The following is a 23,454-nucleotide window of genomic DNA, read 5'->3' as shown; positions in this document are numbered from 1 at the left end:
TAAATAAAATTACAAAGTTTGGACACCAAGGGCTCTATTTTCGTCCATGCTAAATCCCTCATCCCTAAACTTCTTTGCCTTTTTTTTTTCATTTCCTTTTACTATTTTGAAAAACATTTTTGAATAGTTAAAATAAAATCTACAAGCTCACAACGTGACGATGTAAATCGGCTAGTTGAACTATTCAAAAATATATTTCTAAATAGTAAAAAAAAAAAAAAAAAAAAAAAATGCAAAGAAGTTTAGGGATGAGGGGAAATAGAGCCCCAAACGTTGGATTGCTGTGACTGCGATTATACAAGCAAGGTTTCAATTGTTCCAAACGTATCGATACACATATTGGCCTATTGGGCAACGCTTCATGTATTATTAAGGTCCTTTTTAACAGTTGACATTATGGTAAATGTCCTCACTCATTTTCTTGGCTTAAGGTTTCAGGGAATCCCTTTTTTTTGGAGATAAAAAAAAAGGGGAATGGCAGTTGTAAGGGGGATGAAGACAGACCTTACATACATGGCAAGGCACAAAATGAACAGAACGATTGATTCTTCAGTATACCTCAACCTCAAAGTCTTGGTGGGTCTACATTTGATTTGATTTTGTATGGATTCTTTTTTTTTTGCCCCAGGGGCTAATCTTTCAAGAGTCCATCATTTAAAAAAACCACATACAAAATTAACAATACATACAGTATGAAAACTTAGAAACAAGAGACCAATAAGAACAATAACTTACTTTCAGCACTGAATTCAGCGAAATTGCTGTGAAACTATACAATGGGACCACCCTATTCTCAGCTGTACAAATTCCCATACAAATACAAATACATAATATAATTTACAACATAAATACATTGGATTTTCACATTGACTAAAAAAAAAAAATACAAGGGTGGTGGTGAGGGTGGGGGGGGGACAAACAAAAAACACCCACATTGGAGCTAGAGAGAAAAACAGGGGAAAAAAACAGGGAAAAAAACAGCTTCCAAAAGACTGTCCAACTTCACACATTCACAGTTTGCAGAGAGTAAGGCATTGAACACATGGGGCTGATTGTTATTTGCGGAAGAACACAAGGAGGATGGCTGGGGCAGGGTCTGTCACCCACCATACACCTTCGGTTCCCATGAAGCAATTGGCATTGCCCACTGAGCCAGGTCCAGGATAGAAATGTCTTTATTTGCATTTGTTTCCCCCCCCCCAAATGTTTATTTTGTTGTAGTCTTGAGTAACAGTCACTATACGACTAGTAAATGGCCTGTAGTCCACATGATAGTGTGCTAATATGCTAACTTATCAAAGCGTGCAAAGGCGGGAGAGGACAGCAGAAATACAAGTATTCAATTGCCCGGTGTCGTGTGCCAGTGAGCCTTGTGAGCAAGGCTGGGAGCCATAATAGTCAGCAGCGGCAAAGCCACAAAACGTTATTCAAACTAAACCAGTCCCCAGTCGACAGAGCTTATGCTCTCTCGGAGCCGTCCGTTCTTGAACCCAGTAAGACCCCCCAAAACAAACTTCCTTACTTCATCTCACTCCTTCCTCAAAAGCCCTGCTCATCTGCCCTCCTCGGCTGACCGCGTCTCAGACTTCAGCCTCACAAACTCTTTGGCGACCTCGTCGCCGCTGCGCTGGGAGAGGATTCTCATGGCGGTGAGGCCAGTGTCGTCCATGTCGATGCGCTGGCCCAGCGGACACCAGCAGCAATAGCTGCCCTTCTCCACGACCTCCCTCAGCTGTATGACGGCCAGGCCGACCACCCTGTCGGCGCGGCCAAAACAGTAGTCTTTCACACACACCTGCAGCTCGTAGCATTCAAATCCGTCCTGTTTTCCCAACACACTGTAAAGAGGGAAGGTCTTGTGTTTATGTATTCATTTCAAACAATCACTCAACCCTAACCTCAACACTGCACAAACAGAACAGATAACAGTTGTCTACCTCATCGTGCACGCTGTGTAAATGTCTACACAGTCCAGTCTATCTTAATGTTATCGTCACCACCAGGCGGAAACGTTTGAATAATCAAAACCGTTACTTTTCAGGAAATGGAAAAATAAAATGTTCCAATATATGTACCACTCACAAGCTGTTGTTAATTTAACAGTAGTAATAAATGCTCTTGTTAGGGTACTGCAAGTGATTTTCTTTGGACAAGATAAGTATTATATAGTGATACAGTAGCAATAATTGCTATAGAGTAAAATACGTATGTGTTGTGCCACAATGTGTCGAACAATACACTACACAATACATTAATGATAAAGATAAAAGATTGATACCGTAATACATTTATGTTTTTCAATAGCTTTTTCAGCAGCGTGTATAATATTTGTGAGTTTGAAAAAAGGTGCATATTGGTCGCTTGACATACAAGTAGAAGGTCTCGTTGTATTTGGGCGCCCAGCTGTTGTTCTTGGACTTGGTCTGAAACTTGCGCTTCTTGTCGCTGAGGTGCGGTCCGATCAAGGTGATCTCCACAAAGGGGCGGAACATTCCAGACGTCTGCCACTTCAAGTCATTGGCTCCCACAACTACGAGGACACACACACACACACACACACACACACACACACACACACACACACACACACACACACACACACACACACACACACACACACACACACACACACACACACACACACACACACACACACACACACACACACACACACACACACACACACACACACACACACACACACACACACACTTTACAGAGAGACAATTCACCTTTAGCTAAGCCCCGCCCTCTCCCACTTAGACACTCCCACTTGGACACTTTCCAGCCGGGCTCATTCATTCCAATGTAAATATCACGGATTTTAAACATTAAATACTGGTTAATTTGTGGAACCAGACCTTCAAAATCTCTTCCAAATCCGTCAACAAGGCCTGCCGTATGCACTGGAAAAATATGTGCGTGACATTTCTTTTTTTAAAACAACGTTTTATCATAATAGGAAAACTATTGGTGGAGGTTTGTCTAACCCATGTTATGCTTAGCTGTGATTGGACCATATCAGTTTGGGGAGGGGCTTAGAAATTATACCACACTTTTGGTTCCTGTATGGGCAAAGCCGTAAGGATGACTAGTATCCTTACAGCATTAGTTTACTAAAACAAAATATCTCCAAATCTACTGACTGGAACGCCATGAAATGTCCTGAACGTATTCATGCTTCCTGGAGGATGAATCCTACTTGGGACCAAACTTTCAACATGGGAGGGTACCTACCCTAGGGGACACGGGGGAGAACATGTGATGCTACCTACCCGATAGGGGACACGGGGGAGAACATGTGAGGGTACCTACCCTACAGGGGACACGGGGAGAACATGAAAACTCCACACAGAAAGGCCCTTTCGCCCACAACTTACCTTTGACAGTAACTTTGCGTTCCCCGTTCCCAGGATGGGTGTGCAAATCAATTTGAATGGACACCTCTCCTATTGGCTTGTCGACTCCTGAGCCTAGTATAAATACAGATATAGCACACTTAAGAGGAAGATAATAGAAATGTATTTAATGAGGCATAATCCAGAACAGGAGGGATTGGGTTAGTAGAGACAACAGTGTTGACTCAGAGATGTAGTCAGGAGGGATTGAGTTAGTATAGACAGCAGTCTTCACTCAGAGATGTAGTTAGGAGGGATTGGGTTAGTATAGACAGCAGGCTTCACTCAGAGATGTAAACAGGAGGGATTGGGTTAGTATAGACAGCAGGCTTCACTCAGAGATGTAGTCAGGAGGGATTGGGTTAGTATAGACAGCAGGCTTCACTCAGAGATGTAGACAGGGGGGATTGGGTTAGTATAGACAGCAGTCTTGACTCAGAGATGTAGACAGGAGGTATTGGGTTAGTATAGACAGCAGGCTTGACTCAGAGATGTAGACAGGAGGGATTGGGTTAGTATAGACAGCAGGCTTCACTCAGAGATGTAGACAGGAGGGATTGGGTTAGTATAAGGTCGAGTAGACCTATCGGTTTTGGGAGCCGATATTGGTACAAGGGGAAGGGAAAAGTTGAGACAGGGATAAGATTGTTGTTGGATGCTTTCCATGTAACCTACCCCTGCTAGGCTGTATTTTTTCGGCGGGCGTATACCTAATACCCTTCCCGTTGTGCACTGGCACATGAGGCAGCACAAGAGACGAGAGAAGACATTTGTAACGCGTCAATAACCTTTGAGTTAAGGAACACTTTGAATACACATTTGTAGATTTCCCGAACATTTCAGCATGAGACCCAAAAGAGAAATTCAGAATTAACCCTGGGATCATCAAGACTAAATTCAGTGAAAATAGCTGATCTATAAGCTCACAGTGGGGTACCCTTTTCAGAGACAAGATGAGCATATTTATCCTCTCTTACTGTTCATACTTTCCAACTTTTTCTTAAATAGTTTTTATGTTTTGACACTTGCTTTGGCAATGTAAAAGTATGATTTCTCATCCTTTCGCATTTAAAAATTGTTTACTTCGGCTTGGGTGGTGGGGCAAACATATTTGCGATAAAGTAGCCAATTTAATGGACAACGTTCGGCATGTTTTAGGCATTTCCGTCCTTTTATAGAAAGACGGAGAAATAGGCAGTTATATTTGTGACATTCGTTGGCCAGTAGTCCACCGTAGTTTATTGGATGACTGCTAGCAGGTGTTTACATCTACGTGCATCAGATCGAATCCTATGCATTGTGGATATATTTGTGGTTATATTACACACAAAACCAGGAACTAAAGTTTAAGTTCAAGAGAGTACCGGTTACTCACTGTCCTCAAAGCTCAAACTGAGCATGGCAAAGAAGCTTTCACGTGCGCTGCCCCTGCAGCTTGAATCCCTGGCAGACAGATCTGAAACCTAAGGACTTGATCACACTTGGGTCTTTCAAATGTTTACCTGGACCTGCTTCCCTACTTAAATGGTTTTATTGAATGTTTCTAGTGGTGCCATTATTTTTCTTGCCTTATGACTTATGTTGCATTTTAAATGTTTCGCTGTTTTATGTAAATCCTAATGTTTTGTAATTTGCAACTTTTTGTGGTTACAGGCATACGTTCCGACATACTAACAGTCTGACAGTCATTGGTCCGACACCCTACAATTTACAATTTAGGCATTTAGCAGACGCTCTTAATCCCTACCCCACACCCTAACCGCAAGCACGACGCAACGCAAGCCGGGACTCCCGGGTGATTTGCGCATGTCGGACTCTGTGTTGGATAAGCGTGTGCACCCCACTTTTTGTACACTAAAACAGAGTTCTCTTGAAAAAAAGACTCCTTTATAAATAAATGTCAAATAAAAAACTAGAAGAAAACACTCTGTGAGCTTGTAGATAAGCTATTTTCACTACTTTTGAAAAAACAACAACACTGTTCTAGTCTAGGACTAAAACAAAAAGAAATGTGCTGCCAAAAACAACACTGGCATTACCTTGAGCGTGCTGTGAGGTCACGAAGGTCTTAATGAGGGTGTCGGTGGTCTGAGTGTAGAGAGACAGAGCGTGGCGCAGAGACGACAGCTCGGCACTCTTCTCCAGGAAGGCCTTTTTCAGCCCGTTCCCTCCAGCGTGGAAGTATTGCTGTGATGAGAACACAACAATCAGTGGCGTGCACAGATACACTAGGGGGTGCTAGAGCACCCCCTGCCCATTTTGGCAATGTGCTCTAAAAAAATAATTAAAAAAAAGTTATCTTTTTTTCTTAATTTGTAGTGTGTGGACATGGTGACATTGATCAAATCTTGATAAAAAACGCTTCTACTATATTATTTAGGCCCCCACAATCTAAAGCTATCTTTCTATGTCAGTGGTTCTTCGATAAAAAGAAATAGCAAATCTACATCTGCTATTTTTCAATAGCTAAAGCACCAAAATGTGCTGCACAAGGTGCCCTTTTTTTCACTTGAGCACCTGCCCCTCTAAATGTCTGTGCACGCCACTGACAACAATACCAAACAGAGAAAGTGAGACGAGGGAAGTAGACGAGCTTTGTTTGCGTTGCAATTTCCATAGCAATATAATTCGAAGATGTACAGTACAATACACTGAATAGATTGAAGAATACACACACATACTGTAAAAACAAAACAAACAAAAAAGTCAATTTGACGTCGCTGCACTAGTGAGCAGACAGGAATCCTCAGTTTTCCCACCCACAAACTCTTTTCGCCTCCGTCAATAATTTGGATTTGCAACTTCTTTATATTTTCTTGCCTTGACACCTTAGTTGTCCGGGGGTTATTTAATCCATTAAATAAATGTTCCCAGCGATTTAAAGCAGCGGAGCACTTTTACCGACGGACCGGATGTTATCCCGGATGTGGCTGTAGCAGCTAAATGTAGCCAAAACCCTCCAACGGTGATCGACAACAAAGGGAGGTATGATTAAATCTACCGCTAGCGACTGGACAGCGGGGGACCGTCTAACACACACATAATCTTTTCTTAGAATTAGACGGGATGCTTTTCATCAATAAAAATCGTCGGCTAAACAGGGCGGGACATTTTCTATGACGTCCCACTGTTGCGCAACATCGAATGTTACGCAACAGGCGCTCTTAGGCTGTGGCGCGATGCGATCGGTTGATATCATTAATATCCGTCCTGGGCATCAGAGTGTACTGATTTACAGGACGGAGACCTCTCCGTCTGGGGCCCTTAAAACCGTTATCCAGAACCATAGTGTAAAGCGTATACTGTACCTTGATAGTATCCAGCGCCACGTCCATCACTGCACACTGCTTGGGAGACAAGCTCTTAGCATCGCCTGCCATGTGATCCTATATGACACAAACCACACCAGAAAACTATTTAGAAGCTCTTGCTCTACATGTACTAAAGTGTCTTGAGAGAACTTGTTGTGATTGAAATGAACAGTATTATATTATGGCAGAAGAAAGCATGGTGGCATCTTAACGTTGGCCTACTTTTAAGTATATACAGTACCTTAAGTTTGGAGAGCTGGCCTAGTTCTTTGGCAGCAGAGAGGATCTGAGCGCCCTGAAATAAACAAAGTCCAACTCAGATTAATGGACAGTACTTATTGTTATACAACTTTATGCTTATAATAGACATTATATTCATTGTTCAAATGCCAAAGATAGCAAAGTAGATTTATGACGCTGACAAAACATCCGTTTTAGGATCTCGTTTTTGACAGCAACAAATGCAGTATCCTGTAAATGTAGTTAAGGCAACATAAAATATATAATTCTGTACAGATTCCTGAATGACAGGCATCTTGATTCTGTAATATGGCCATTTTGTTTTGTATCCCATGCTAAGCAATCATGAAAACGAGTTCACGATTTCAATGCTTGAAAACAATGTAATGTCCAATAAACGGATTCTGTACATCATTTAGCGTCTTTGTTTTAATCCATTACTGTGGAAACTGTTTTTTTTTTTTTTTTTTCGTTTTTGGCTTTTCTGCCTCTATTGATAGTATCAAGTAGGCATGTAACGATATATCGTATATATCAATATATATATCGATATTAATCCCGACGATATGAATCGATTCATTGAAATAAATAAAAAATCGATTTTCAAAAGAAAAAAACAGGGGGCTAGTGTGTGATGTGAAATGTGAGCTTTAGTCATATTCCATCATATTCAAGTGCTTTTGGAGAGAAATGAGTCACTTTCAGTAGTAGAGCACTGTAGAGGGGAGCTGTGTGTGTCTGTGACTGTAGAGGGGAGCTGTGTGTGTCTGTGACTGTAGAGGGGAGCTGTGTGTGTCTGTGACTGTAGAGGGGAGCTGTGTGTGTCTGTGACTGTAGAGGGGAGCTGTGTGTGTCTGTGACTGTAGAGAGGAGCTGTGTGTGTCTGTGACTGTAGAGGGGAGCTGTGTGTGTCTGTGACTGTAGAGAGGAGCTGTGTGTGTCTGCCACCGAGTGGCGCGCTACAAGCTTGTAGGTCTGCTATTTTTTGAAAAATCGAAGAGCGACCGACATGGAAGACATTTTTTTAATCTGATCTCAGGTCAGAATGGAAAACTGTCAGGATGTAGAAGACATGTTTAGAATCTGATCTCAGGTCAGAATGGGCTAGATTAAAATAAAACGACCGTACAAAGGTGTCGGTGCCCTGGGGCAGGACGATGGTCTTCTCCAGGCTGTTCATGATGATTCTCCACAGCTCCTTCAGCACTCGCTTCAAGACCGTCTTCTCACACACGGCGGCGAACAGCGACAACCTGCAGAGAGAGTAGAGACACGCGTCGTGTGGTTGAGAACAGATTCTACAAATGCCTTCTAAATCCTGACAGTTTTCTGAAAAAAACCTATGTTCCTATTCCTTTCACGTCAAATGACCCCAAAAATTATATATACTTGGCCGCCGACCCCCCCCCATCTGAAAATATGTCGTTCCAGGGACACCCCCCCCCAGAAGCAAAGATTTGAGTTAAAAACGTTTGCTTTGCGCCACATTTTCACATACTTTCAAAAATAGCAGATCTACAAGCTTGTAGCTATGAGCTTGTAGATATGCCATTTTTCAATAGCTAAAGTATAACATAATGATTAACAGTTTGACTGCGGAAAACGATTTATCAGACTTTTAATCAACCCCCCTTCACTGCCGAGATTGTTGTATTACCTTTAGAGCATACGCTGAATTATTTGGGCTTTTAATCCGCGAAAATCGAGCGAAAAAAGCTTCCTCTGTCTGTTATGAACGATCGTACCACCCGCCATCTTGGTACACCCGGAAGACGCAGCACAGGACCCTCCTCCATGAGGCGTTGAACCCCATTCGTTTACATTGGCCTCAATTTCCCAGAAGCCCTAGCAGCCCACAGCATGTGACGATTTCCGGTTTCATCTCAAAACAGATGCATCTTCTCTCTTTCTCCGCGGCGATGACGGATTTTCTTTTTTTTGTTTACATTACGGCGGATTAAACACATAAAACAAAAGGCGCGTATGTCCGATATGGCAGCGACAATAACCTGGAGTAATCCATTCAAAGCACGGAAACTGTTAAAAGGGGTTCCCGGCCCAGAATGGGTGCAAAGTGCCTTTGCTAAAGGTGAGCTAAATAAATCATCAATCATTTCTGGTGAATGACTGGACAACTGGGGCAATGGGGTTGTTCAAAGCGCAATTAATGGCAATGCTGAATTTGAAAAGTCTGCTTCAAGTGATCTACCGTAATTATTATAACGCACTTGACAAGTTTCTGTGTGTTATGTTAGCGCTATAGCCTACTGTGTTGACACGGGCAAAGTCTACCATTCATTGTCGATGGAAGCCCGCGACATGAATGAAGATGCAAAGATGCATCCAATGTTTGTAGCTGCTGCTAAAGCTACACATTGAAGCTGGGCTGGTTTCAACTATACCAGATACAAAGCTACAACTGTAGCTGCGAAGCAACTAAAGCCACAAATATCCTGTGATCTTTGCATGTGCCTCGTGTGAACGCAGCAATATTTATCCTACTGTGTGAATTCTCAAAAATGGGAGTTCAAATTCCAGGTATAACTTAAGCAACTGGCAATACAGGATTTTAGGGTTGTGCTGCTCATTGCAATCCTGTCTATACAGTACAGGGCTAAATGTAACGCTAAAGGTATCATACCGTAAGTGCCCACTTTTTCCCATTTATTTACTCACTTCCCATCCAGGAACTCCATCAGTGGGCGGAGCATGTTGTCAGAATCCGCATCCAGCTGGTTTTTGTTTTTGTCGCTGACCGGTCCTTTGATCTGGTAAAGCAGTGAGGCCATCTGTCTCATGCAGTCGTTGATTCGGCTCTGGAAGCTATGGTGGAGAGAAGATAAAAGATGTCGGTGCCGTGGTCGTCATGCACATTCTTTTCTAAAAGATCCCCAACAGAGCGTCGCAGTCCCGCCCCCTCGAGAGAATGAATTCCCGTTCATTTTCCTCATAGAATTTTCACAAAGTATTTATTTAAAGACGTATACGCCGCGGACAAAGCCAACTCTTGTCGTGACAAATTATTACACTAAACACAATGTTTTGGGCCAAACAAATAATTAGAAAGTAGAAAAAAACGGCAGGTTACAACTCTTTTGTTGTTTTTCTTCTTTGTAATTATTTGTTTGGTCTAAAATATTGTGTTTGTTGTCATGATTTGTCACGACTTGAGTTGGCTTCGTACGACGCTTAAAAGGTCTTTAAATAAATAAGTTTTGAAATGTCTATGGGAAAAATGCATTGGGATACATTTCCTGGGCCTGGCGTTGTCATGAAAGGGGGCGGGACTGCGACGCTCCATTGACACGCATTAGGCCTCGGACCCCCTGTTTGAAACATACTGTGCCAGTAGCCTCGGTCCCAGGCTTACTCCTCTGCGAAGAGAAAAGCCTGGTCACAACCAGAAGGCAGAGGCGGAAGTGTCGGGCACGGAATATCATCCGTTGCGGATGCATTTCCCCAGGATACAATATGTTCGTCGCGAGACATGGCCAAAGCATTTCCGGGGGTCTCCCCCAGCCAAAAAACGTTGAGAACCCCCTTGGCCTACACGACACACTTGCATGCGTGCGTGCAACACTGTGCATAGTGTGACACAGAGAGAGAGTGAAAGACAGAGACAGACAGACAGACAGACAGAGCGCGAGAGGCATCACCTGTTTCCAAACGTAGTACTGAGTTCATCCAGGACGTTGTTCAGCTTGACTTGAAGGGAACTCAGCACGTCGCTGGCCTCAGTGTCCAGCTGCAGACAAAAAACACACAGACGAGAGGCTGGGATCAGTGAGGAACCTGATCGTCACCGGACAGAGCAGCAGGAGATTAACACATTCTGACCTGAGATCAGATTCTAAAAATGCCTTCTACATCCTGACAGTTTTCTGAAAAAGCCATGCTTCCATGTCAGTCGATTTTTTCAAAACTAGCAGATCTACAAGCTCAGCTAAAGCATAACATAATGCTAACACCAAAAGGGGTTCCCGTCCCAAAATGTGTTAACAAAAACAATCTTACAATTTCTTGTTTCACAATTGTATTATTTTGCTTTTTAGCTCTATATATGAAGACCTCTGATATAAGCTATAAGATTGCTAATAAAGATTAATCATAAATATTATAATTAGATGGTGCCATTTGATGCGCCACACACACACACACACACACACACACACACACACACACACACACACACACACACACACACACACACACACACACACACACACACACACACACACACACACACACACACACACACACACACACACACAAAATACTTAGTTCAACACACAAAGTCACAAACAAGCTAAAACCAACCCACCTTTTCACCTGCAACCTCCGGCTTTCAGGGGGAGCACATTCAAAAATAGTTTAATATGATACAGTATAGAACATTTACCATAACAGCACTGAGGTTAAAAAAAAGCACAGGGTGGATTGTGGTTAATTAAGGGGGTCTAAAAAGGGTAAAAAAAACGGAAGGATTCAAAATTGGGCAATATTAGTTAAGGGGGTCTAAAAGAATTGAAGGGTAAAAAAAGGATTCAAAGGATTCAAAATAGCAACTAATGTAACTAACTAAAGCTGGGCAATATTAGTTCAAGTTATCACAATATCCACATCTAGTATCCTATATCATTGTGACACACCTTAATCATGCCATTCGTCACATTTTATCCTACTTCGTTTACGCGACGATACATGGAACAGAGCACTTAGCTCAATAGAGCGTCGCAGTCCCTCCCCCTTTCAGAACAACGAGTGGCCCAGGAAATGAATCGCAATGCATTTGTCCCATAGGCATTTCGTGCTTTATTTATTTAAAGACCTTTTAAGCGTCGTACGAAGCCAACTCTTGTCGTGACAAATCATGACAACACACACAATATTTCGGGCCAAACAAAGAGTTAGAAAGTAGAAAAAAACGGCATGTTACAACCCTTTTTTTGTTGTTTTTCTTCTTTGTAATTCTTTGTTTGGCCCGAAATATTGTGTGAGTTGGCTTTGTACGACGCTTAAAAGGTCTTTAAATAAATAAAGCACGAAATGCCTATGGGACAAATGCATTGGATTCATTATAGTACATGATTATGGCATCTTCCCAGCAACAAGTCAAAGACAGACCAGGTACTACTAGCCTCGCCCAAACAAACAACGCCTTGCTTGGGGCTAGTGCAAACCATTATTTGGCTCATTAAGTGAACGCTCCATTGGACTTTCTGATTCATAGTGTGTCTGTGCAGAGTACACGGTAAGGGTATAAAATAAGGACTGAGAGAGAGAGAAGGTTCTGCTAGAACACACAAAAAAAGGAGAGCTTCAAGGGTTTAGAGAAGGTCGATACCAGTATGTATTGATAGGTTTGTGAATTAGTTTGTGTGTGTGTGTACGGTACACGTGCCCACCCAACGCCCATGTCGTTTTTTTGTAACTGCACCCAATGCCCATGTCGTTTTTATATGACTGCACATGTGTGTGTGTGTGAATTGTGCGTATGTATGTGTACAGGTGTGTGCTTGTGTGCATGCATGCGTAAAACCTTCCTTCTATTGGTATAATCTTTAGTTCCAGCTACTGTACAATACCACCCAACTGAATGAACCCACTATTGGTACAGTCTACCGATTGCTTACATCATTCACCAGCCTTATTATTGGAATGTCATACCTTTTCTATTGATGCATCCATCTTTATGCAAAAGAAACGTTTTATGCAAAGACAGAAAACAAACAAACGAAAAAAATTACAAACAAATTATGATCTAAAAACTTAAATGATTTCACAATGAAAAGGGTCAACAAGAATGCAAGTGTAGGCGTGTATTTCAGCATTTCTGATCTTTTGCATCTCAGCAACATGAGGCAATTCAAAAGGTTGCTTTTTAAAGAATAGCAGATGTTAGGGCTGCACAGTTGATGCAAAAGTTCTTAATGGTGTTTCGTAAATTATGCAAGTGTGAAAGTTATTTTAAAACCTCATTTGACCAGTGGGGCACGCGTTAGTACAACGTCCAGTTAGTCCCACATAGGTGGCCGCCGGCCGGTTAACACGTGGCTTCAACATGCGGTTAGGGTAAGGGCCGATTCATACTCCTATATTTTACCGCTGTAGTGCCGAAATGATTTTGGCTCGTTAAAAGTTTTCAGTAGCAACGAAGAGCCGACTTTAGGACGGTACCCATACCCGTTTAGCAATAATTGTACAGCCCTAAAATATTGCAAAAGCACAACGCGTGTGCTCGATTTGGAGACATTGATATCAAGCCACCCACGGTCTCCTTATATATAAATACAAATGGTAAAGATAAAATGTAATTATGTTTGGCACTGAGTGACAGCAACCTACTTTAAATTTAAAGGAGAACTCCATGGTAGAAGGCTTTCTTACCTTTATTTGTAGTTGTTACGTCCCCACCAAAGAGGTCCAGGTGTTATTTTTTGTTATATATATTGGCTATTTTCCCTAATATAAGACCTCAACGGGTTAGGTTTTTGTGCTAATTCGCTTATTTCCATCAAAATAAGTAGTTAAGTGTACTATTGATTTTTGAGCAATGGAAATAAGCAAATTAGCATAACACCCCCAATGCCCCATTCAATTAAATTCATTGAGGGCTTATATTATGGGAAATAACCAATAATGCGCTTTTGCACAAAATAACACCTGGACCTCTTTGGCGGGGACATACAGTAACAATTACAAATAAAGGTAAGAAAGCCTTCTCGCATGGAATTCTCCTTTAAAGCAAGAGGTCAGGTAAAAACAACAAGGTCAGTGTACAGTAGGCTTGACATTCAACACAACAGAGGACAACAGAGGCTAACGTTCAAAGACACCAACCCCAATGGGGTCGAGTGACGAGTCCCACTTTGAGGCTGATGTGGACAACACAAGGAAAATGGTGTTTAGTTACTCTACGGGGGAAGATTGGGCAAAGTAATACAGAACAATGACGGGGTGGAACACAACAGTGACGGGAATACAACGAATGTTTGAGACACAAACCTTAACCTCTATTTTATCTCCTTCATCTACCACTTCCTCCTCTTCTTCCTCACCCTCCTCAAACTAGTTTGAAGATCACAAACACAAATCGGAGAGACACGAAAAAATAAAAACTAAACAAACGTTCAAAAGGTAGTCCACTATAATGAAATTCCAACGGTATTATTTGAATTGGAAAACAAAAATGTTCTGCGTCTACATTTTCTTTACCAAATTAGCAATATTGCATTATTCTACAGATTAAGAGAGTAATCAAACACATGTACTGTAGGAATACCAACACCGTGCCATGCAATCATACTCTTGTTGCACTAGAGTCTAGACGAATAAGGAGATAATAGAAAGGCATACAGTACCATTACTTATATTTTATGAAAAACTAAACCATTATTTTCAAGAGGTGAATATGAGAACATAATTTCCATTTCAAATCATAGTGGAAAAGAAATCCTCACACAATGGAGAAGTTCATTAATATTATACAAACTTTTTTTCTACAAGATTGAATTGCACTCCAAAGGAACTGATAAAAACACAATGTGGAAGCACACACACACAGGGCTGTCGTTTTCCAACACCAGACCCTCAGATAAAAAAATTATACAAAGGAAATAAAATAATGTATTATTTGTTGATGTCTGGTAATGCTGCTTACGTCATGAACAAAGGAACCGGCAGTGCGCGCAAGTACGTATACAACTCGGTCCTGCTATCACTCATGCTTAGTCTCTCAGACTTGTCTATTTCATTCAAGGTTTTCTCACAAGAAGGCTTCCTGATCATTTGCACATGGAAACATTCGATGTCTCTCTGCAACCAGTGGTGATTTTGTCGACTAAAACTAAAGACTAAATATGCTGACAATTTCGTCAACAAATAAAAACTGGACAAAAGTGTTAGGAAGGGACTAGTAGTGGACAAGAGATCCAGTATAAAAATCAGTCTTTACGACGGCATCAAGGCCCGCCAAAACACATTTTAGTCGACTAAATCAACTGTAGATTTAGTCGACTAAAATCGTATGGCATTTAGTCGACTAAAACTAGACTAACACTAAAACATTCCGGGAGACTAAAATTTGACTAAAACTAAATGGAAGCTATTCAAGAGACCAGGACTAAAACTAAAATAGAAATGTCCTGCCAAAAACAACACTGTCTGCAAGGCTCTACTTACTACTACTACTACTACACTCATGCACCTCGTTCAACTTCCAGCACAGAGTGATAATCTTACGACTCTCCGATGCCAATCCCGGGTTTGGAGAGCCCTAGCCTTCGGAAACCCAGACATTTTTTATTTCCAGGGAGAAAAAGGAGAGTCCGACTCCTAGCCCACCGATTAGAAATGATTTTCCTTTCCTTTTGCAAAAATCTTGGAATCAATTTGATTCGATTAAAGTTACCATTTGAGAATATTTAACTAGACATAGAACATGTTTAAATTAAGTATGACATTTCTTGGTGGAAACAAAGGACAAAATCTTTAATGTCATACAAAAGCAAAAAGAAAAGAAAGAGAAAAAAATTAGGCAACGGTGCTGACCACTGCAAGCCAGGTTTTTTAAAGGATGATTTCTACCTACAAAACTAATGACCTAAGAAATGAATACACTCCAGCTTTCTACATGGAAAACAAGAATGGAAAATAAATCAAAGTCAGTCGGTGAAATATCAATGAACACACAGGTTTGTCAGGATTTTAAAAGATTCTAGCAGGGAAGTCTATCCTATAGGCAGGGCTTGGTCAACTAGACCTTACGTGTTAATCAACTATTTAAGTGTCTTTTAAATTGCAGCTCACTCATGTCCACACTTACACAGTAATCAAATTATCTTTTTTCCTGGCAGCATATTGAAGTCTCAACCAGTTAGCACATGCAGTACTGTACTGTACTGTACCATAACCACATAACTAACCATTATGACGTGGGTTTATACGTCTGGCTCTGGGTTCACGACTCACGTCCTCTCATTCTATCCATCTCATTCTCTCTTGCTATATTACCCAATTTATCTTAACCCATTTAGGCCCGTATTTTTTTCTGAAAAACCTCATGTTTCAATATCAGTGGTTCATGTCAAGGACCCCAAAAGTTATATGCAATATGCCGCCGACCCTCATCTGAAAATAATTATGTTGTTCCAGGAACCCCTCAGAAGCAAAGATTTTAGTTAAAAAACTGAAACTGCTATTTTTCAATAGTTGAAGCATTGCTTAAAACATAAAAAGGGGTTCCCGCCCAAAATGTAGGAAAAAAAGTGAATACCGGTACGTCAGTAATTCTGAAATGAGGGAGCTGTAATCTTAAAAAACATCTGATTGATTTCTATACCAACCATAGACTTTGCCTCCTGATCCTCTGGTCTGACCTGCTGTCCAAGCCATGAGGAGAGTGAGAATCCCACATTAAAAGAATGCTGCTTCTAAACTACGACAACTGCAACTAATAATTATTTTCTTAGCGATTCTATCGATTACTTTTTCAATTAATAGAGTATTCGAAAAGCTGTGTTCAAGGAAATGTGTTTATACATCAACGAATGAAATAAAAATTGATTCTTTTTTTTCTAATCAATTAAATAAATTTGGTTGATTAATTAACTGTTGCAGCCATACTATCATCATGACACTTTAAACGTTTGCGTCCCGTGATGGGATTGGAAACCCACCTCCTCTCCTTCCTCCTCAGATTTCTCTCCCTGTTCCTCGTCCACCAGTACTTCATCTCGCTTTGAATAGTGAAGTGAAACGCGTTAGTTGCGGTGCGCTTGAGGTAGGGGTGACTAAGTCTAATGGACACAATCTTGTACTGTCTATTATTTATCTATCAAACTATCTATCCAACCATCTATCCATCCATCTATTGTACGTACATACCCGTTTTTCCTCTGTGGCAATCTAATAAAAGCAGATGCAGTATGAAATACAAATTTGTATTATCCAGAAAGCAGAACCAATTCATACTTGGACAAATTAAGAATAAGTGCTACTCTCCTTTCACCATATGTATTTATTTTAAAGTAAAGCATAAGTAAGTATCCTCCAAGCATCGACTCCACATTTGTTTTTTGCTTGCTCCTCTTTTGGCAACTGACGCACTGCATGCTGGGAATGTTTTTAGTTAATACACGGCTAATATATAAAAACTTGAATTGCAACAAAGAAGCCCAACAAAGAAAATAGCCATCGTTTCATTCTCGTATCCCCCCCCCCCATATCTCTTCAGCCCTTCAGCTGCCAACCTCTTGTTTTCTTCAGAAGATATTTGTGCGATTATTGCATGGTTTAATTCTTTGATTCCAGTAAAAAAAATACTTTTGTACAAATCAAGTTAACGTTTAGATTTATCATGAATATAATCTCCCATTTTCTTTACATGGATCCACCTACCTGTTTGGCACCCATGGATTCAAACATCTTCTCCAGTTGAATTCTCAGCTGCTGCATGTTGTTCATCAGAACACAGGGCTGCAACCAGACGGACATAACGGGACAAATCAGGGTCAGACTCCAGACGTACAAACGGTTCATTGCCAAGTATGGGTTAGTTTAGGGGTTCTCAAACTTTTTGGCTGGGGACCCCCGGAAATGCTTTGGCCATGTCTCGCGACCCCCGCCCCGCCCCCCTTCCCACCACCAATACAAACTGACTACAAAAATAACCTTAAAGGACCACTTCACCACTTTTCAACCTATCTTCATATAATAGGTCCTCACTAATAATCTTGAAAAAAACGGCGCAATTGTTTTCTACTCGGTCTGTGTCTCATAGGAGGGCTGTGGGCAGTTCAGAAACCGTCTTCCAGTGACATCATTGATGGGGAATACAAGCTAATAAAAACTGCAGGCTTTCTAGTCCTGAAAAGTTGCAATGCGAAAATCGTTCTCACGATAATGAAAATCTAAACATTTTTGTAAAAAAATGTTGTTTAAAAAAATAATCTGCCTAATGATGTCACTGGAAGACGGTTTCTAAACTGCCCACAACCCTACTATGAGACACGGACTGAGTAGAAAAAAATCGTGCCATTTTATCATGATTATTAGTGAGGACCTATTATATAAAGATGATATAATTAGATTGAAAGAATAGAAAGAGATTGAAAAGTGGTGAAGTGGTCCTTTAATAATCGAGAAAATGTTATAAATGAATACTGAAAACAGATAAGGAATGTTTATGCATGCACCACGTACTTTGTAAACTCTTAATTCTAGGGAACATACCAGGAATTTAAACCCATTTAGACCTGAGGACAATTCTACAAATGCCTTCTAAAGAATACCAAACGACTCGCCAAGTAACCAGAGTAAATTATGCTTAAACGGTTAAACCTAACCATATTCCTAACCTTAACCTCAGTAAAACTATGCCTAAACCTAACCCTATACCTAACCTTAACCCCAGTAAAACTATGCCTAACCCTAAACTTATTTCTAACCTTATTCTCAGTAAAACAAAATAAAGAATACAAGAGTCGTCGGACCGAGCGGTCGGCGGAAAAAAACTAGGGGCGAGATGGTTTAGGGGCGACCGTACCTGATACCCTTCTAAATGCTGACAGTTTTCTGAAAAACCCATGTTTCTATGTCGTTCTCAAACATTTTCATATCAAGGACCCCCAAAAATATATGTAATTGGCCGCTGACTCCCCATCTGAAAATATATTGTTCCAGGGACCAGAAGCAAAGCTTCGCTCTGAAACTATATATATCCAAAGATGTGTCACATTTTCACGATAAAAAAAAGGCAGACCTACAAGCTCTTAGCGCGGCACTACAAGCTTGTAGATCTGCTATTTTTCAATAGCTAAAGTGTAACATAATGCTTACAACACCAAAAGGGGTGCCCGCCCAGAATGGATTAAGCTACTGCTCCAACACAACACAGTACATGGGCACAGGACTGACATTACTAATAAATAAATTCAAACTTACAATCTTCTCTTTGTCAACGTACGAAGGGAAGTTCTTGGTCAGAATGGCACTGTACTGCAGCAGAACTTTGGCAATAGTCTGAGAAGACGAGGGGGGGAAAGGTATTAACCAATTCTGACCTGAGATCAGATTAAAAAAAATTCAGTTCTTCGATTTTTCAAAAATGGCAGACCTACAAGCTCGTAGCTCGCCACTCGGTGGCGCGCTATGAGCTTGTAGATCTGCTAATTTTCAATAGCTAAAGCATGACATGATGCCAACACCAAAATGGGTTCCCGTTCAGAATGGGTTAAAAGTTAACCGGCTTACCTTGGAGAATCGGCGACTGTAGTGCGCCATGACACCGGGGTCAGGACATTCCAGTTTCTTGATGATCTCAAAGCTCTGGTTGAGCTGGGTGAAGATGTCCACCACAGAACAGGAGAAGAGAGCATGCTCCGACGTCTGCAGGAACTGGAGGGAGGACGCGTTGGAAACGGTCACACAAAAAGCCATTTTTAAAGCTTGGAATTTACTCGTTTTTCTTTAGTTTTCTTAGTTTTTCCCAGGTATTATGAAGAAAGCCTTGATTTATATAAACTCAAAAAGGATGAAAGAATGTATGACCTCAGTTATGATGGTGGCGTTGACAAAATGTAAATGATTTTACACGCGCATCTAATTCGTCTCATGCTGAAGAAAAGCAAGGCGACATGCTACAATGATTGGAGTCCTGTTGCTCTCACTCACTCCCATAATGAGCTTGTTAAAAGCTTGTCAAGGAGCTGATTTGATGTTAATGCCCACCTTGGACCCTCACAAACAAACAACTACATTTTATTTAAGTTAATATGTTTCATAATCAAATCAATTCGTTGGATTAACCGGATCGATTAACAGTCCTAAAAATGTCAAAAAGGAAACGTGTTGCTGTACAACACTTGTAGACTGGGCATCAAACGATGAACTCTTACCCCATCTTTCTTGTCCCTCTCCAAGGCGCCATGCATGAACTCCATGGAAACATCTTCATTCTCATCCAGCCACTGTAGCACAAAATGCAGGAACCACCTGCGACGGGACAATTAGGATGCGGTAAGGCGGGAAGTGTTAATTGTCCAGTCACAGCTTGACATTTTTATACCGTACATAATTGTTTAACTATATACAGTACATGTACATTATGGGCTCCATTTTCGTCACCGCTAAACCCCATATCCCTAAACTTCTTTGCTTTTTTTTTTTTTTTTTTTTTTTTTTACCATTTACTTTTTACGGATGAGCGCTCGGTGGGAAGCAGTTGGGGGATTAAGTGTCTTTCTCAAGGACACTTTGACACAGACTGGGCCAGGCCTGAGGGGCCCCAACCGAGGACCTTCCGATTACCAGATGGCCCGTCTACTCGTTCAGCTATAGCCACCAGGTAGCCTTGCAGACTTCTTGCCACTTACTCTGGGCCAATGGCACTAGTCACGTGTGTTACTGTGCACCTTCATCATATACCCAACAGTCAGAATCCTGAATATGCGTATATACCGATTTCCAATATCCGTGTGTTGTGTAAAGGAAAGGAAAGTTACTATGTTTACCCAGGGTAACTGGACTAAACTCAAGAACTTGTTTACAGCCAGGCCCTGCTCATAGAACATTTCATGGTAGGGGTTCAATTTTAACGTGCCGGTCCGGGGATACGAACTAGCGACCTTCCGATTATCAAGACCGCTCCGCAAACCGTTCGGCCACCGCTCCCGCTATAAGTATACAAGTATGTATGCTTGTGGACCCTCTCGAAAACGAGATATTGTATCTCAAGGGGTATTCCAAATAAAGAATTTCAATCATAAGTGTATAAGTGCGACTCACGAGGGATAGTCGGGGATGACATCCTTAAAGTTTGGCAGGTCCTTGACGTATTCATTGTAGAGCCACTTCACCTTGAAGTGCAGGTTCATGTAGTCGGCACTCTTGCAGAGCCTATGTTTCTCGTGTTCTGTTGAACAACACAAAAACGAGACAAGTGTGTGTGTATGTGTTAAATGTGTAATGACCGAAAACAGTAGCAAAACGTCTGTTTGTGGTTGCAATAGAGACAAAGAGACAGAGACCGCATGACTACCATTACTATCCGTCGCCTCGGGGAGACTCACCTTCCATGGCATATTTCATGTCCTGAGCAAAAAGAGTCCACATCACCTCGGCAGACACCTTCCCCACGTTTAATTCCTGCGGGAACCTGTTCAGAGGAAAATGCGACGGTTTCCATTTGTTATGAATAATTTCCCCTCATAATAATCAGTCGTGGTTTAACGCATTTTGAGTGCAGCTGATTTACTGACTGGTTTAGCACGGGAGTGTAGGAGTTCTTGTCTTCTTCGATGATGGAGACAATGAGTGTGATGAGCTTGGGCCAGAAGTCCAGGTTATTGACGCTGGGGCCCTGCTCTTCCAGCGAGAGCTCCTCCTTGTTCTGCATTAGAAACCCAACAGTCAGGCTCATTTTAATGTCTATTGTTGCAGACATCAACATCCGGTCAGCCGTTAGTCGACGAAACATTTTTCGTATAGTATGTCGACGAAATAAACACTGGGACTACCTTTTTTCACTGACGAAAACGACCTAAAAACGAAATGAAAACTAAGCCATGGTAACTAAAATGTTAGGAAGGGACTAGTGGACAAGAGATCCAGTATAATTATCAGTGTCATTTTACACTTGGTTGCATGCTGAAAATAGCAGATCTACAAGCTCACAATGCGTCACACTGCGACACATTGTGAGCTTGTAGATCTGCTATTTTCAGCAAGTGTAAAAACAGTCATGAGTCGGCATCAAGGCCCGACAAAATACATTTTAGTCGACTAAATCACCTGTAGATTTAGTAGACTGAAATCTAATGATATTTAGTCGACTAAGACTATACTAAAACATTCCAGGTGACAAAAACTAAATGAAAACGAAGAAACTATGACTAAAACTAAAATAGAAATTTGCTGCCAAAAAAACCCACACTGGTTAGTCCATATATGCATACTTCACCATGTAATAACGCTCCCGATAAGACTCACATGGTCCAAAGGAGGGTACTGTCTGCTGTAGAGCTCATAGCAGTTGTTGAAGATGTACTCGTAGGTGGAGTTGAGACAGGCCTTCACACAGTCCCTCACCACCTGGCTGGCTCTGGGTGGAGACTGTAATTCCTGGACCTGAACACCAGAGGGAGGCAAGTGACCATCGAGAATACTAACCAAAAACATCACATGGAGCTGCGTTTTAAACTAAGTAAAGTTTGCTCAGAAGAATGTTACTTTAAAGTGTACGAGTGAGTTTCTTTTTTTTTTCTTTTTAGGTAAACTTTTAGCAGAATTGTTCAAATCCCTTATTTTGTTGAAATGATATTTCTTTACATATTCTTTCTTCTACTACATTCTGAGTTGTACAAACATGTCAATTTAAATATCAAACCAAACCCAGTCGGTTTTTCTTTCCGATTTTGGAGAGTCTGACGATGTTACTACCTATTATTTTGTAACAAATAAATAAATAAAGAGAGAGAAAATAATTAGTACAAAATCTTGAAATCAATTTTTAAGTCATCTTTTGGAACTAAGTCAGTTGTTTCCCACCCGGAGTTAGAAACTATTATCCATGCATTTGTGTCATCATCACGTCTTGATTGTTGTAATTCTCTTTTTTTTATCTGACCGTCTAAAACCTCAATAGATCGCCTGCAACTGGTTCAGAATACAGGCCGACCAGGTCCAGGAGATCCTGTCGTATAACACCCGTCCTTGCCTCCCTACACTGGCTCCCAGTTTATTACAGAATACATTTTAAGATTCCAGTCATTACACAGCGAGCCCCTCCTCCATGGCAAGGCACCTCCTTATCCGCCTGACCTGCTCCGACCGTATGTGGCCCAGCAGGTCACTGAGATCCACATCCCAAAGGCTCTGCTGGTTGTTATCCTCAGACAAAATGAGTAACTAAAAGGTGATCGCAAAAGGTTTGCCCCTGGGCTATGGAATGAGCTCCCTCTCCACCTAAGAACTGTTGGTTCAACCACTCCAAAGAACAGCAATGTCCGTGTGTACCTAACTATGTGGCCATGAGCACGAGAATGACTATTAGAACCAGTAGGGGCGCTGTTTGCCAGAAACAGAGAGAGATAGTGCTGCACTGTTGCCTGCTAATACATATATACACACACACATATATATATATATATATATATATATATATATATATATATATATATATATATATATATATATATATGAGAGCGAGAGTGAGAGTGAGAGAGAGAGATGCACCACTCAGTTCACACGGGTGTGATTTTTTAGTCAGTCACAGTACTGTTGAAAACTAACCTTTTTAGACAGGCCTTTCCATAGCCGGCTTGGTTAAATGTCGATTGCCTTGTTTTAACTCGATTTTGTCGATTTTGTCTTACTTTATCAGTGATTTAGTTATTGATTTGTTTTATTGACTATTATTGACTAGTTTTACTTTTATTGTTGTTAAAGCACTTTGTGACTAATCGTCTGTGAAAGGCGCTATAAATACATTTCCCCAAAACTGTTCC

General features: G+C 41.1%; 1 protein-coding gene across 1 annotated transcript in view; it reads right to left on the bottom strand.

The window, feature by feature from the left end:
* Nucleotides 1-239: 239 nt before the first annotated feature.
* LOC310879081 (protein unc-13 homolog B-like) overlaps nucleotides 240-23,454 on the bottom strand; it is a 109,776-nt gene continuing 86,561 nt past the window's right edge. Inside the window, exons 23-40 of the mRNA XM_083793513.1 lie at nucleotides 21,938-22,075; nucleotides 21,208-21,338; nucleotides 21,019-21,104; nucleotides 20,735-20,861; nucleotides 19,846-19,942; nucleotides 19,202-19,345; nucleotides 18,893-18,970; nucleotides 17,348-17,425; nucleotides 10,606-10,694; nucleotides 9,626-9,772; nucleotides 8,079-8,202; nucleotides 6,951-7,004; nucleotides 6,707-6,784; nucleotides 5,438-5,585; nucleotides 4,074-4,130; nucleotides 3,381-3,473; nucleotides 2,371-2,530; nucleotides 240-1,838 (exon numbers count right to left, since the gene is read on the bottom strand). Coding sequence (XP_083649639.1) covers nucleotides 1,553-1,838; nucleotides 2,371-2,530; nucleotides 3,381-3,473; nucleotides 4,074-4,130; nucleotides 5,438-5,585; nucleotides 6,707-6,784; nucleotides 6,951-7,004; nucleotides 8,079-8,202; nucleotides 9,626-9,772; nucleotides 10,606-10,694; nucleotides 17,348-17,425; nucleotides 18,893-18,970; nucleotides 19,202-19,345; nucleotides 19,846-19,942; nucleotides 20,735-20,861; nucleotides 21,019-21,104; nucleotides 21,208-21,338; nucleotides 21,938-22,075 — 2,115 coding nt within the window. The 3' untranslated portion in view covers nucleotides 240-1,552. The remainder of the gene's footprint in view (nucleotides 1,839-2,370; nucleotides 2,531-3,380; nucleotides 3,474-4,073; nucleotides 4,131-5,437; nucleotides 5,586-6,706; nucleotides 6,785-6,950; nucleotides 7,005-8,078; nucleotides 8,203-9,625; nucleotides 9,773-10,605; nucleotides 10,695-17,347; nucleotides 17,426-18,892; nucleotides 18,971-19,201; nucleotides 19,346-19,845; nucleotides 19,943-20,734; nucleotides 20,862-21,018; nucleotides 21,105-21,207; nucleotides 21,339-21,937; nucleotides 22,076-23,454) is intronic.

This window comes from Protomyctophum parallelum (genome assembly GCF_964188405.1).
Source record: "Protomyctophum parallelum genome assembly, chromosome: 21".
Classification (NCBI taxonomy): Eukaryota; Metazoa; Chordata; class Actinopteri; order Myctophiformes; family Myctophidae; genus Protomyctophum; species Protomyctophum parallelum.
This window is presented reverse-complemented; position numbering and strand designations above follow the sequence as displayed.